Raw genomic sequence first — 14,647 nt, 5'->3', positions numbered from 1 at the left:
ATATCAAACTGTGTGAACTCATCAACTATTTATATAATTGGCATTATTTTATACATATGCTACAGCTACAGTTAGTATAAGATGACACACGATGAAGATACTAGACTTAGGTTATTCAAACAAATGAACACACTGCTTGTTTTATTATTTTCCTTGTATTACTTGTTTAAACTGCGTATTTAAAGTATTAGTGAATTAACGATAATATTGTCACTTAATAGTGTCACATGTGTTTTTAACAATCTGTACGTCACACTCGGGCATTTTCACTTTAGCCGGGGTATTACAGATTGGTATCGGAGCCATGACTATAAGATAGGACACTAGACATAGCCAATTCATTAGTTGGGACCAGTAGTGACCAAAAGAAAATAGTTGTGATTAATAAAAACCAATATACCAAAAAAATAACAAAGTCACCGACTAATACGGTGTCGTCAAGTAACACTTGCGACACCAAAGTCCTAATTTATATATATTAGTAATAGTAATTTTGGATTAACTATATATTTGTTTTTCTTAGGGTTTTGGAATAAAAAGACTTAAATGCCCTTCATTTCGGGGGCATGTGATCAGATTTTGACAGAACAAAAGGGATGAGGTTAGCAAGGCACCAAATGGCATGATACGTCAAAATTTAATTTTGGATTCAAAGGGTTAAACAATCCAAACCACAGGGTCCATAACTGTAATATACTATTAATATTAACAGTAAAATAGTTGCAAAGTAGTGATTAATTTGTCCACCACAACGAAAGGGGAATGACACGGGAAGGGCGTACAAAATTAGTGTCCATTTAAGGAAGACGACGACTTCTTTCAAAGTAAGGCTGACCCACAAGAACGTGGTTCCTAATGTTCGTAGCGACCGGCCACTTTAAGTTTTGAACCTTATTTGTAGAAAAATATTTAGCACAACAAACGTCCATCTTATATTCGTATTTGTGTTTTTGTTTATGATGATAAAGTAATTAGTTTACAGTTCGTCGAATTATAAATGTTAAGTTAAACATATATCATATGGAAATTATTTTCTTAGCTTTATATGATACAAATTTCAAATTTCTCAAATAGTATTATATTGTGTTTAATGTATAATATTTGTTATGAGTTTTGTTTATGGATTAGACTAAACGTTTCCCATTTCCTTTATTTGAATATTTGTATCTCCAATACTTATTGGGTTGTATGGTAAGCTAATATATATTACTTTTAGACAATAAGATAACATGATATCGAATCATTCAAATAACTTTCATGGGTTGTAAGGTAACCAGATATATATTACTTTTTAGACAATAAAATAAAACGATATCGAATCATTCAAATAACTTACATGGGTTGTATTGTACGTAACCTAATATATATTACTTTTTAGACAATAAAATAAAACGATATCGAATCATTCAAATAACTTTCATGTTGGCTTGATGAATTGGAACCGATAATTCGGCCCAGTCGTTTTGGAAAGAAGTCAACTCGTATGCCAAGCTCCAAAAGGCATTTACGACCAAACAGTACTTTAGAATCCTATAGATGATGCATCTGATCTAAGAGAAGAAACGGCCGAGAGAGAGAGAGAAGCTTCTGGTCTAGCCGACGAAAAACAACCAAGTAGAGAGAGAGAGGGAGAGAGAGAGATCGCCAAAAACCAATTGTGCAATCGTGTTATATTCCTAATCAAACTACCCGTTATACATCCCGATAAGATTTCTTTCTTGGATACACTATTTCTTTTCCAATCATTCTTAAAGTGACAATGCTAGCTTGGTTTGTCATTATCTTTGAAAACCACAAATAAAAATATCAATTCCATTATTTGTCACATCCACTTTCTTATATAACAAAGCATTATAGGTTTCGAGACTTAAAACAAAAACCACTCATTTCCAAAAAGTCTCGTCAACGAGAACTTCAGTATTTGCCACTCTGCCAACGTGTACATTTTCCGGGAATGTGGAACCTCAGGTGCTACCTCGTCTACTTGTTACCGTTAATCTGTTCGGTCTCCTTGGTCAGAACTCAGAGATCTGATAACACAAAATCTCCATGGAAAACATTAACTGGTACATATCACAACCTACTTCGATATGTTATTCATTGTTTGCACTTTACATATAACATACAGGGTCAAGCTTTATCGTTGGTATCATGTTTGTCGAATTGTTGGTCCAAAACATCTCAATATTTTTACAACCAATTTTACAACAGTTAGTGCTCTTAGTATACATGAATATATAAGAAACATGATTTTTAAACTATTTTTCATTCAGATTCATACTTAAATTTCAGTATCATTTTCTTGTTTAATTTGTATAGTTTAATTCTTAGATATACAATCTGAAACATTTATTATATAACGTAGTTATTCTTAGCAAAAAACTATTTTTTGATTAGTAACAGTGACATAACTCGTACGTAAACTAATTTTCTTTTGTTTAATTTTTATATTACGTGATTATTATAACATATATTACATTGTGTATAAAATTGAAAATATAAAAAAAATTGATTGTTACATATGAGTTTACTCCAACCAATTTCACACCGAAAACCAATGTTTTGCTAGTCCTCCATCGTTGATGCCATTTAAGCGCTTGATTAATAAATCTACATTAACATCCTACAGAAAACTTTTTCACCAAATAAAGAACGTTTTTTTTAGAGAGATGAGTGAGAGATGCAATTGGAACATAGGTTTATTTATTTATTATTTTTTTTAATTATTATTTTATTTAATGGGTATAACAATTAGAGTAGATTTACTTACCTTTTTTTACTAGGGGTTCACTACAACACGCAATCATGTAGCGACTAAGGCTATATTGATCACAAAGGTCGTCGCTATAACTAACCTGTTCTCAATGATTTTTGTAGGATTGTTTAAACTTTTCTGCTTTTTTCTACCCTATATCGACGACATGTCGTTGATACAGGGTGGGCCAAAGTTTTGGAGGGATTTGCAAAATTGACCGCTAACTTGAAACCCTTTTTCAATGACTTGTCGTTATATCTTAAATTAACTTTTTTTTATTTTTATATTATTGGTTGATAAATTAACAAAAAGAAAAAAATAGAAAATATATAAATCACCTTGTTTCGACGACTTGTTTTCGCTATAACTTAAATTAACTTTTTTTAAATATATTTATTATTGGTTGATAAATAAATAAAAAGAAAAAATAAATAATAAATAATAATAATAATAAATAAATCACTCTATTACGACGAAATGTCCTTGCTAAATGTTAAAATAACTTTATTTATTTTTTATTAATGATTAAATTAAAATATATAATTATTAAAACTATTTTTTTTTTCACTTTCTATTTGTTTTATATGCATGTGCTTTACTAATTATTTTGTTTTTCTAATAATATGTTTGTATTATTAAAACAATATGTTTGTATTATTATCGATTGTTGGATGGATGGATCAATGGATGGTGGATGGATGGATGGATGCACTACTAGAAAAAATGTTTTTAATGACACACATTGCGTGTCATTAAATGCTACAGATAGCACGCAAATACGTATAGTTAATAGCCCGATCATACATAAAAAATGACATGTACCCGAGTGTCATGTTTAATGACACACATTAATTGCAGACATTGTGACACACATTTATGACCCGCGTTCTCTCATAGATACTTTCTTTTTCCTTCTTTAACTTTTTCTCATTCGAAGTTTTCTTCTTTGACTTTTTCTTCTTTGATATTTTCTTCTTTAGCGTTTCCTTTGACTTTTTCTTCTTACCCCATGTGTTCTCAAACCCCGCAAATAGTCGTACACATCTTCACCTGATAATGGAGTTTTTATAATATCACTCTCTTGTTGATTGTTCAAGACTTTTTTTTTCTTTTACGAAAAGGATGCTCAAGTAGGAGAAATCTTTTATGGCCAAGAAAGCATACTTTTTTGGACTTTGGCAACCATTGTGAATGAGTATTCTCTTAACATATTGGACAAGCATGATAAGCTTTGGTAACACACCCCGAAATATTACCATATGCGTTTATAGTCCAAAGTAATACCGCACTTAGATTGAAATACTCTTTCTTATAAGCATCAAATGTCTTAACGCATGTTTCCCATAAGAGCTTTAGATCTTCTATCAATGGTGCAAAGTAGAAATTAATATTGTTACTAAGCTGGTTGGTCGCTGATATTAATAGAGTCAACATCATGAATTTTCTTGACGTACACAAATAAGAGGATAGATTATGCGTTATTAGGATAACGGGCCAATAGTTATGTTTGGAACTTAATGACTTGTGAGGATTAATACCATCAACAGACAAGGCTAATCTAATATTCCTATCTTGTTTTTCAAATTCTTTCCACGTGTTGTCAACAAGCTTCCAAGAAGGGGAATCACGAAGATGAGTTAGCTTACCATTATTGACCCATCCTCGTCCATACTAAGTTAGGTCATGGGCAATTTCTGGTGATGAAAACATTCTTCTAAATCTTAGGATGTGTGGAAATACCATAAACTTTTGAAGGAACATTTTTGTACCTTTCCTCCAATGGGATGCGCCACAAGCTAGACAATGAGAAGAATCCTTATGTTCTTTCAATAATAGAACACAATCATTTTCACATGCATGAATCTTTTCATATTCTAGACCTAGTCCTTCTAGCAACTTATTGGCCTCATATATTGAGCTAGGAGTTGTATTATCTAATGGAAACACATCTTTTAAGGTACCAAACAATCAAAACTAGCATCAGACCAACCTTGTTGACCTTTCAAATGTTGGAAATTCAATAATCCACTAAGTCCATTATACTTGACTTATCACATTCTTCAAGAAGTGATTTCAATGAATCAGGGTATTTCTCAGCATATGCGAAGGCATCATTTAGCATTTCCTTTGTATAATTATAATCACTTGTATAATTATAAATAAAGTCAGGAGGCCTAGATTTATCAGGAAGTTTTTCTCCACTAAAAGACGAAACCTTATAATTTTTTTGAAACCGTGGGCAAACAAATGATAACGGACATTATCAATAGAGTGGTGACACAAATTGTTACATTTTACACAAGGACATGGCATAACTTTGATTTTGGATTATTACTTTGCACAAACTCTAAAAAGGCCTCCACAGCTTCCTCGTATGCATTAGATAATCTATTAGACGAAATTCATGATTTATCAACAACCATTTGTTTCTACTTTAACACAATGACAGCAAACAAAATCAAACTTTATACCTAAATTATTAAAATTTATAGACAATACAACACCATGTAGCAAATCAGAAACAAATCATATTTTTCTGTAACCTTCATTTTAGGATAATCATGTAGCAAGTATGCAACACCAATATCCAAGTATCCCACCTTAACTATCAGAACCTGTAAATTTTACACGCTCAAACCCTAATACTCCTCATTATTAAGCATATATTCTATACACAGTGGCACACACACACACATACACACACACTAAACACATTGCTAATTGTACCACACATTATTGATTGATAACCAGACAAATTTTTTTTATCTACCACGACAATTCGCAAAAACAACCCTAAAAGATCATAATAACACTTTAGTAGTCATACCTACACTATAATCTAGTCAAAGAAGTCCAATGCCTTTTAATAATCATCACAAATTTCAAAAAAAAAAGAAAGAAAAAAGAAAAGAAATTAAACAGTCCGTTAAACCCTAGATGAAATTGAAGGTAAAATTGGCAGTAGAACAAAGTAACATTGAAGGCACATACCTCACAGTAGTTGAACTTTTGCAAATAATCCTTCAGTTGAATGAAAATTTACTTCAAATAAGCAACCCTAGATGCTATCGTGTGCCAAAAACAAAATTGTGGGCTGAACGCAAGATGGCGTACGGTGGTGTAGTGGGACTGATGGTGAAGATCGTTGGTTGAAATTGACTGATGGTGAAGATCGATGTTCAATTGTGAAGGAAACTTACTGAATGATAAGTGTGTTGGGTGCTACATGGGAGGATGGGCTAGTGTTTATTTTTTATTTGATTTCAAGATGACATGCAAATATGTCACACATGGTTTATTTTTTAATTTATGACATTGGTTCTATGATGTACAAAAATAGGTGTCATAACTCTTCTAATTTTTGAAAAATATAACCTTTTTTAATGACACGCATATTTGCGCATCATAAATCACCGCATGCCATAGTGCGCATGTTATTAAAAGCATTTTTTTTTCTACTAGTGATGGATCAATGGATGGTTTATCCGGATGACATTTTTCAACTATCAAAACAAAGAAGTTGCGATGAAATTTATATCAACGACATGTCGTTAATACAGGCTATCTCGACGACAAACTGGGGATATAGCGATAATAATTGTCTTCGAAATAGGCCTAGTTTGTTGTAGTGATTGTTAGGTAATTTTACACCTCATTAACGGAAAAAGTTAACGACGATTAGTGAAAATGACCAAATGTCTTACAAATCTTCAAACAAATAACCTTATTAGTTAAGTTTAAAAAAAATACAATTTAAGGTAAACTTAAAAGATGAAATTTATGTTTATACTCAATTTTATTGTCCTTTATCTTCGAAATTGTTCTGTTTTGTTCTTCACGTTTCCAAATTCAAAGAAGCTTGTCCTTTAGCCATAGGTCATGAGCCATACACATGAGGATAAATTGGTAATTTTAACTATCTAATAAAAAATAAATAAATAAATAACAAAACCAAATTTAAAAACTTAATATAAAATATATATACACCCATCACGTATCTCTTCTTCTACCTCACTCCAACTTAGCACACCTGCCGTAGCTACCTCTAACCTCCAGCCACAACCAACCCCCGCCTGCTACCACCAACACAACCACCAGGCCTAACCATTTACACCTTCACCGCCATTCACTACCACACCACACCAAATCTAAACCCTATCGCAGCCACTACAACAACCGTCTCCATCGTTGAAGCTTTAACCAGGCGATGGAAAATCAAAGCCAAAGAAGGAGGCGGATGTGTGTTGCAACATCGGTGGATATTTGTGGTGGTTGCAGGTGCCGATTTCTAGTTAAAATGAGCTTGACACCTTCAACTGATTCCGCACCAAAATTGGAATCGAAATCTAACCGATTGCCAGCGGGGTTTAATTTAAAACAAGTTTGGGGCTTTAGTCGACGCCGACACAAAGTCTTTGGCGTCGTGTAATTCTTGGTTAATTTCTCCTAACAACAACGATTTGGGATAGGGATTCGGTGGCCAGGATAGGATTATATCATATTCACACTAGGGCTTTGGAAAATCAAAGCCGAAGAAGGAGGCGGATATGTGTGTTGCAACATCCGTGGATATTTTGTGGTGGTTGTAGGTGCCGAGTTCAAGTTAAAATGAGCTTGACACCTTCAACTGATTCCGCACCAAAATTGGAATCGAAATCTAACCGATTGCCTGTGGGGTTTAATTTAAAACAAGTTTGGGGCTTTAGTCGACGCCGACACAAAGTCTTCGGCACCGTGTAATTCATGGTTAATTGCTCCCAACAACAACGATTTGGGATAGGGATTTGGTGACCAGGATAGGATTATATCATATTCACACTAGGGCTTTGTTTTAGCAAAATCAGTTAGGGGATTTCAAAACCCTAACTTGCAATCACAAATCGGTATATGTTATTACAGTTAGGGTTTCAAGGAAGAAGAATATCAGGCATGTTATTTGGCTGACGGGTTAATAAACTGTTTCAACTCTGGTAATTGTGGTGGTTGTTTTTACGGTGGTGGTGGTGGTGGTGGTGATGGGGGTGGTCGAGAAAGAGAGAGTGATGAGTTTTTAAATTTATTTTTTTTATTTATTATAATGTTTTCAATTAGATAGGTAAAATTACCAATTTACCCTCATGTGCAAAGCATATGGCCTAACTTAAAAATGAAATTTAACGGGATTAGGGCTAAAGGATAAATGCTATTGGATTTAGAAACCTAAAGGCAAAACAAATCAATTTTGAAGATAAAGAATAATAAGCGAAATTCAGTACAAACATATCTGTAATTCTGTCTTTTTATTAATACGATGTTCTTGATATATTGAAAAAAATTAAAATATAAACTATATGCTGTGATAAAGCATCATGTTTAAGTGTAGCATGTTTAATAAGTTATATATTTATAAATTTACAAACCGTTTATCAACTTTATAAATAAATATAAATTTTATGAATTCAGTTTTATGAAAATTATGAGAAAAAAACACCATTACTGGTTCGTTCGTGAGTTCATTAATGGATATCAATGCGTCTTAATCGAAAATTGACAGCTCTAAATATTGCTATTAAGAAAAATAAAAGAAGAAAAGTAAAGTTTTTGTTGACCTTTTGGAACAAATGTACTTTTCAGAAATTAAGAGCTCAAGAAACAAACTTGAATTGACTATATAAGCTAGAACTTAACCAACTCAAAGTCTTGCTAATTAGGATTATTTAAATAAGAGAGAAACGTAACAAGCGTATGTTTATCCGTTGACAGCTTGACCCACAATATAAACTAAACTTAAATAAATAGGTCCCAAATTAAATAACTAGATATAACTTAGTAACAACTAAACTACCCTTATGAATTTCGACCAACATGTGAACTTTAACGATTAACTCGAGCATTCATGACCGTCGAATAAGCGTTGTGGTCCTTGCTTGATCAGATGGTTAAAGTTTAATATTATATTACTTTTGCAGGATACCCTCCATTAGTGGTTGCAAATGGTGGGTTTTCAGGCCTCTTTCCTGGTTCCAGCTACAATGCATACTCGTTTGCTCTTAGTACTAGTGTACCCAATGTGATTCTGTGGTGTGATGTACAATTAACCAAAGATAGTATTGGCATATGTTTCCCAAATCTGAATCTTGAAAACTCCTCTACAATAGCTTCCACGTTTGATAAGGGAGGAAAGACGTATAATGTAAACGGAGTATCTGTAACAGGATACTTTCCTGTTGATTTCACCATTGCTGATCTGGACAGAGTCTTTTGTAAGTTCACCTTTTCAAATTTCATACGGTTGGTCAATGTTTAGTAATAGTATGGTCATTTATAAATAACATTGTTGTAACAGTAAGACAAGGGATCTACTCTAGAGTTCCATATTTTGATGACGCTTACAAAATTCTTACTGTTGATGAGTTCGCGGGAATATTACTACCACATTCACCGGCAGGATTGTGGTTGAATATTGAGCATGACGCGTTTTACAACCAGCATAAGTTGAGCATGAGAAGTTATGTGTTGGCTACTTCAAGAAAATTTGGAATCAAATATATCTCGTCACCTGAAGTGAACTTTCTAAAAAGTATCGTGACAGGATTCAGTCCAAAATCAACCAAATTAGTATTTCGGTTTATTGGATACGATAAAATTGAGCCTACAACCAACAAAACTTATGCTTCTCTTTTGAGGAACCTGACATTCATCACAACATTTGCCCAAGGAATTATTGTTCCTAAATCATATATATGGCCTGTTGGGGATGATTTTTATCTGCAGTCATCGACTTCTTTGGTAGCAGATGCTCATAAAGCGGGCCTAGAAGTTTTTGCTTCTGATTTTCAAAATGATGCTCCACTCCCGTATAATTACAGTTATGACCCCGTACGAGAGTATCTTCAGTATGTTGACAATGGTGTGTTTTCTGTTGATGGTGTGCTTTCTGATAACCCAATAACCCCATCTGCAGCATTTGGTAAGTCATCAACATGATTATGTTTCTTTGTTCTTGTTGCTAATTTCTATGTAATTCTACAGATTGTTTATCCGACTTGGGGAATAACCACACTCAAACAAAACCTTTGATCATATCATATGAAGGAGCAAGTGGTGATTACCCGGGGTGTACTGATTTGGCGTATGAAAAAGCTGTTAATGACGGTGCAGATATTATTGATTGCCCTATTCAAATAACAAGCGATGGGATACCTATTTGTTTAGGTTCAATTAACCTCCTTGATAGAACGAATGTCGCCCAGTCAGAATTTACTAATTTTATAACCATCCCTGAACTTCAATCTGGTGCTGGAATATTTACATTCAGTCTCACATGGGACCAGATTAAGACATTACAACGTAAGTATTATACTCGCTAGTTTTATATCATCAATGTACTGGTTTTTCTTATTTTCTTATTGTTTTTTTAATATTTTAGCTGTAATTTACACACCGTATACAAACTACACGTTACCAAGAAATCCAAGGGCTGTTAATGATGGCAACCTTTCAAGACTATCCGACTTTTTGGACTTTGCTAGTAATGCTACTTCAGTCTCTGGTGTCTTGATCAACATTAAGGTGAGTCAACATAGTTCATTCATGTATTAACTGATACAAAAGCAATACCCTTTATGTTCTTCCAACTTGCAGAATGCCGCTTTCTTAGCTGCAGAACAGGGATTGAGTGTAACAGATGCTGTAATGAACGTTTTGAATGAATCCAGAATAAATAACCAGACAACCAAAAAAATCTTGATTCAGTCATCGGATAGTGCCGTTCTGAAATTTTTCAAGGCAAGAAGCAACAAGCATGAGCTTGTTTATGAAGTTGATAAGAATATACGTGATGCGCTCAATTCAACAATTTTAGATATCAGTGAATTTGCCAATTCTGTTATTATTGGGAAAGAATCCGTGTATCCTAGAAATAATGGTTTTCTTGGTAATCAAACTGATGTTGTTGCAAAGCTTCACGCTTTCAAGCTCCCTGTATATGTACAATTTTACAACAATGAGTTTGTTTCACAGCCATGGGACTTCTTTTCGGACCCGTATGTTGAAATTAACACGTATGCTAATGGTGCTGGTGTTAATGGTGTTATTACATCTTATCCGGCTACATCTTCCAGATACAGAAGTAAGTTTGTTTATCTTGTTACCTCTCACTTTTTAGGTCAAATCATTAGGTTTTAAGTTCACTGCAAATGCTACACAATCTTATTGCCTATAGAACAAAACTTTACACGCTAATTAGTATGATTTCTTGAAACTTTTAGAATTTAGAACACTTTCTTTTCCATTTAATTTTATGGTTAAAATTTGTTGTATTTTTTGGTTTCTTGATCATAATTTCAAACTTTTTTATATTACATTTTGGTGGGATTTAGGAAACCGTTGTCTACGATTACCAGAAGATCAGAGACCATTGTACATGAGTCCAACAATGCCTGGTCAACTACTGCCGCTCATGACACCTCAATTGATGTCACCTGCTGAGGCTCCTAGCCCTGTTTTGGACGATGCTGACGTAGCTCAAGGGCCCTTACCTCCTGCAAAGCCATCTCCACCAGCTGGAAATGGTACAGCGGCACCGCCACAGGCTTCACCAAGTGGTCAGCAACCTAAAACTGCGGTGGGGATTCTGTTTTCTGTTGTTGCTGTTGTTGGGACAATTGCATTGTTGTTTTGAGGAGGCAAATATGCAGCCAGTTCATTCTATGTTCCTTGTTCATGACTGCTTTGTCATTTGATTCGACAATAACGTTGCTTACTGGTTTATGTGTGGTATGCATGTTATATAACCAAAGGGCTTTGGCCTAGTAGTTTCAAGATTTGTGAAACGGTCTCTTCATGAGAGGTCGAAGGGTTCATGTCATGTGGTGAACAATAACACATAACAAAGAGCATTGACATCACCTCCTCTAAAATTTTTGTGAGAGAAATCTCTAAAATTTTTTTAGAAGATTGTAATTGGTTGTGAGTGAAGGAGATAGAAAATTTTAAAGAAATGGGTAAATTTTGAGTAAATTTGGAGGAACACTATTTATCATCTATTTAATTTTTAATACATTTAAAAGTGGTTGTAAGTGAAGGAGATAAAAGATGTATTGTTTTTTAATTGTATATGAGAGAGAAAATATAGTGTTTTTTAATATAATTATAGAGATGAAGATGGAAAAGCTGATGGGAATGCTCTAATAGTAGATTAGATTGCTTTAATAATAATAATAATAATAATAATAAGGCAACATGTAAATAAATAATCCCACCTTTTGTGGATTGGCCTTTTAATTATTTTTGTCTCAATGGACCTCCGTTAAAAACCAATTAACGTCGTTAATTTTTTTCCGAGTTTCAAACCGATGTTTTAGGGCTTGATTGGAAGAAGGATAAGAGTCTATTGATATAAAACTTATCTCAAAATGGTGATTCAAATGACTGGCTTGATTTTTATTAATTGAAAATTCAAACAACAGAATTGAAACACTGTTTCGTCATTTGGATCACATTTTCTAGATAAGTTTACATTAGTTGACTTGTATCATTTTTCTGATCAAAATTCCTAAAACATCGGTTTGAAACTCGGAAAAAAAAAACTTAATGACGCTAGGTGTTTTTTAACGGTGGTCCATTGAGACAAAAATAGCTGAAAGGTTGGACCGTTTGTAATGATTTTTAAAGGTGATTATGGTTGGCTAATACATAAAATATGAGATTATTTATTTTCAATTTACCTAATAATAATAATAATAATAATAATAATAATAATAATAATAAAGGTGGGAACTATTGTTCCAAAAAAAAATTAAGTAAACCAATAAACTTTAAATGTCCACCAAAATTAATTACAATACATAATGTAAAAGAAGAAAGAATACAATACCGAACTTTAAATTGCAAGAAATAAAAATAATTAAGAACAATGAATTATAAAAACAAAAATGAAAGAAAACAAAGCAGATACACTTCTAGCTGCCATGATACAACAGCCCATTACCTGGACTTTTACAAATCTAGAATCAAGATCTGCATTTTTGACCGATATATGACAGTTTTGACCAAATTGCCCATGCATTTCTGTGGCCAATGCCTAATAGTTTTGATTGAAAATTTACCCTCACACGTTTGCAAATCCAGAATCAAGATTTACATTACCTAAGCAAAAATAAATCAAAAACCTACCAAGAAAGAAGAAATGGCTCATTCAAGTAACTGTAGACACTAATATTCAAGTTGTCATTGGTCACACAGGAGAGATGAGGTCCTACAAGATGCCCATTTATGAGTATTGATCCATTCAAACGTAAGAGATCCATTCAAGAGGAGAAATCTATGACTATATATATTGGTCAAGCGATTAGTAAAAGTTGGCAGGCAATCCGGATCCGAGAAAGAGCTTCGGTGCCCGTGTTTATCTTCAACGAGGAGAAAGCTTCTAGATTATTTGTGTTTTTGCTATAAATAGGACTTTATTTATCATATGTAAGTGTGTGTTTCAATGGTGTAAATCACCCACCCAAGGGAAGCTCACCTTGAGTGAGGTCGGTTCATTTAATATATTAATCATTTTATACTGATAACGAGATCGTTCACTATTATATTTTCTATTATTTGTCCGTTCGTTTGATTTACCACACCCGTCTCGAACGTTTATCAAGAATAAATCCGTTCGTTTGTCGGATCTGGCGGTTTCAGGACCTACAATTGGTATCAGAGCAGGTTTGAATCAACTAATTCAGTTTTGTTCTTGATACTCGGGTTCTATTTCCTCGATTACCTCAACCGAAATGTTAGTTTCTTGAAGACCCGTTGAAGTTTAGAAAATAAAGTTTGAATATCTTGGAAATAAAGTTGGAAATAATCGTGTCAGAAATTCGTCTTTGCAGATCCGGCGTTTTATGGACCGTTCCGCCATGGGCCGAAATTTCGGAAAGCCGGGTTCTTCTCTGGCAACGATTCCAGAAATGGGAGACGTAAAAATCAAACTCCGATATTTCGTGAATGTTGGTTATCTCTGATTTGCTGCAACTTTGGGATGAAGACGGTGGGCAGTGGTCGCTGGTTTTCCGGCTTTGGGGCCCGCGGGTGATATGTGGAATATCACTTGGCGAGTAAAGTTGTTGAGAACCGGAACTTTTTTTTTCGGTGAACGATTTTCCTTTGATTCTTAAACCGTGAAGATGAACAGCAGCGACGGAGGTGGCAGTGGTTGCAATGGCGGTCATGGTGGTGGCAGCGGCGGATGGCGGAAGATGGAAAGAGACAGTGGTGGTTATGAACAACGGTGGAGACAGTGGTACCGGTGGCGGGTGGGGATTGTGACATTCGTCAATTTCGGGTCTTGTTTGTATTCGTTTTTGTATTTGTTTATTATGTAAACCGACCCGATTTGTAAACCGAAACTTATGTTATAATCAAAATAATGGATTTATGTTACAATATTGTTTCACACTTGTTGGGTTTTGAAAACATCCTATTTTTATTTTTATTTATTTATTTATTTATTATTTATTTATTTTTTTGTTGTTTTGTGTTTTTGTCTTGATCCATTTTGCATGAAAACTCTTGTGTCTCACACCCATATTTGACCACCAACATTACCCTATATATACACCACCTTTCCTCTTCATTTTCCCTTGCTACAACTCAAAAAAAAAAAAAAAACTCTCTCAAACATCAAAGATTCAAGGTTATCTTCTTAAGTCTTTCATCTTAATTAGTTTATGTAGCCTTATTAATACTTGTTTATGGTTGTGCAACATATATATAATATACACCCCTTGTTTACCTTTGGTAGTTACTTCTCCGATTTCGGTCGGTGAGGTTTCGGACCCCAAAAGGCAAGGCTTCATGGAGGACTTCGTGTCCTTGATATATATACATCTATATAACTTGTTCATACATATTAGTCTTGCTTAT

At 33.9% G+C, this 14,647-nt stretch overlaps 1 protein-coding gene across 1 annotated transcript; it reads left to right on the top strand.

Annotated features, from left to right (window-relative positions):
• The first annotated feature begins 1,945 nt into the window (after window positions 1-1,945).
• LOC143547231 (glycerophosphodiester phosphodiesterase GDPDL3-like) lies at window positions 1,946-11,417 on the top strand. The gene is made up of 7 exons (XM_077038709.1): window positions 1,946-2,066; window positions 8,704-8,997; window positions 9,081-9,704; window positions 9,767-10,084; window positions 10,164-10,306; window positions 10,379-10,865; window positions 11,116-11,417. Exons 1-7 carry the CDS (start codon window positions 1,955-1,957, stop codon window positions 11,415-11,417), a joined length of 2,280 nt encoding a protein of 759 aa, XP_076894824.1. The 5' UTR covers window positions 1,946-1,954.
• Window positions 11,418-14,647: the final 3,230 nt, after the last annotated feature.

Source organism: Bidens hawaiensis, unplaced genomic scaffold (genome assembly GCF_021521415.1).
Source record: "Bidens hawaiensis isolate Kalapana, Puna unplaced genomic scaffold, B.hawaiensis_p1.1 tig00014660_1, whole genome shotgun sequence".
Classification (NCBI taxonomy): Eukaryota; Viridiplantae; Streptophyta; class Magnoliopsida; order Asterales; family Asteraceae; genus Bidens; species Bidens hawaiensis.
Note: the sequence above shows the minus strand (reverse complement) of the source record. Positions and strands in the feature narration are given on the sequence as shown.

Coding starts and splice junctions, on each gene's coding strand:
- LOC143547231 (XM_077038709.1), top strand. CDS start 1,955: ATGTGGAACCTCAGGTGCTACCTCGTCTACTTGTTACCGTTAATCTGT. Junction 10,085..10,163: donor CCAGATTAAGACATTACAAC/GTAAGTATTATA, acceptor TTAATATTTTAG/CTGTAATTTACACACCGTAT. Junction 10,307..10,378: donor GTGTCTTGATCAACATTAAG/GTGAGTCAACAT, acceptor TCCAACTTGCAG/AATGCCGCTTTCTTAGCTGC.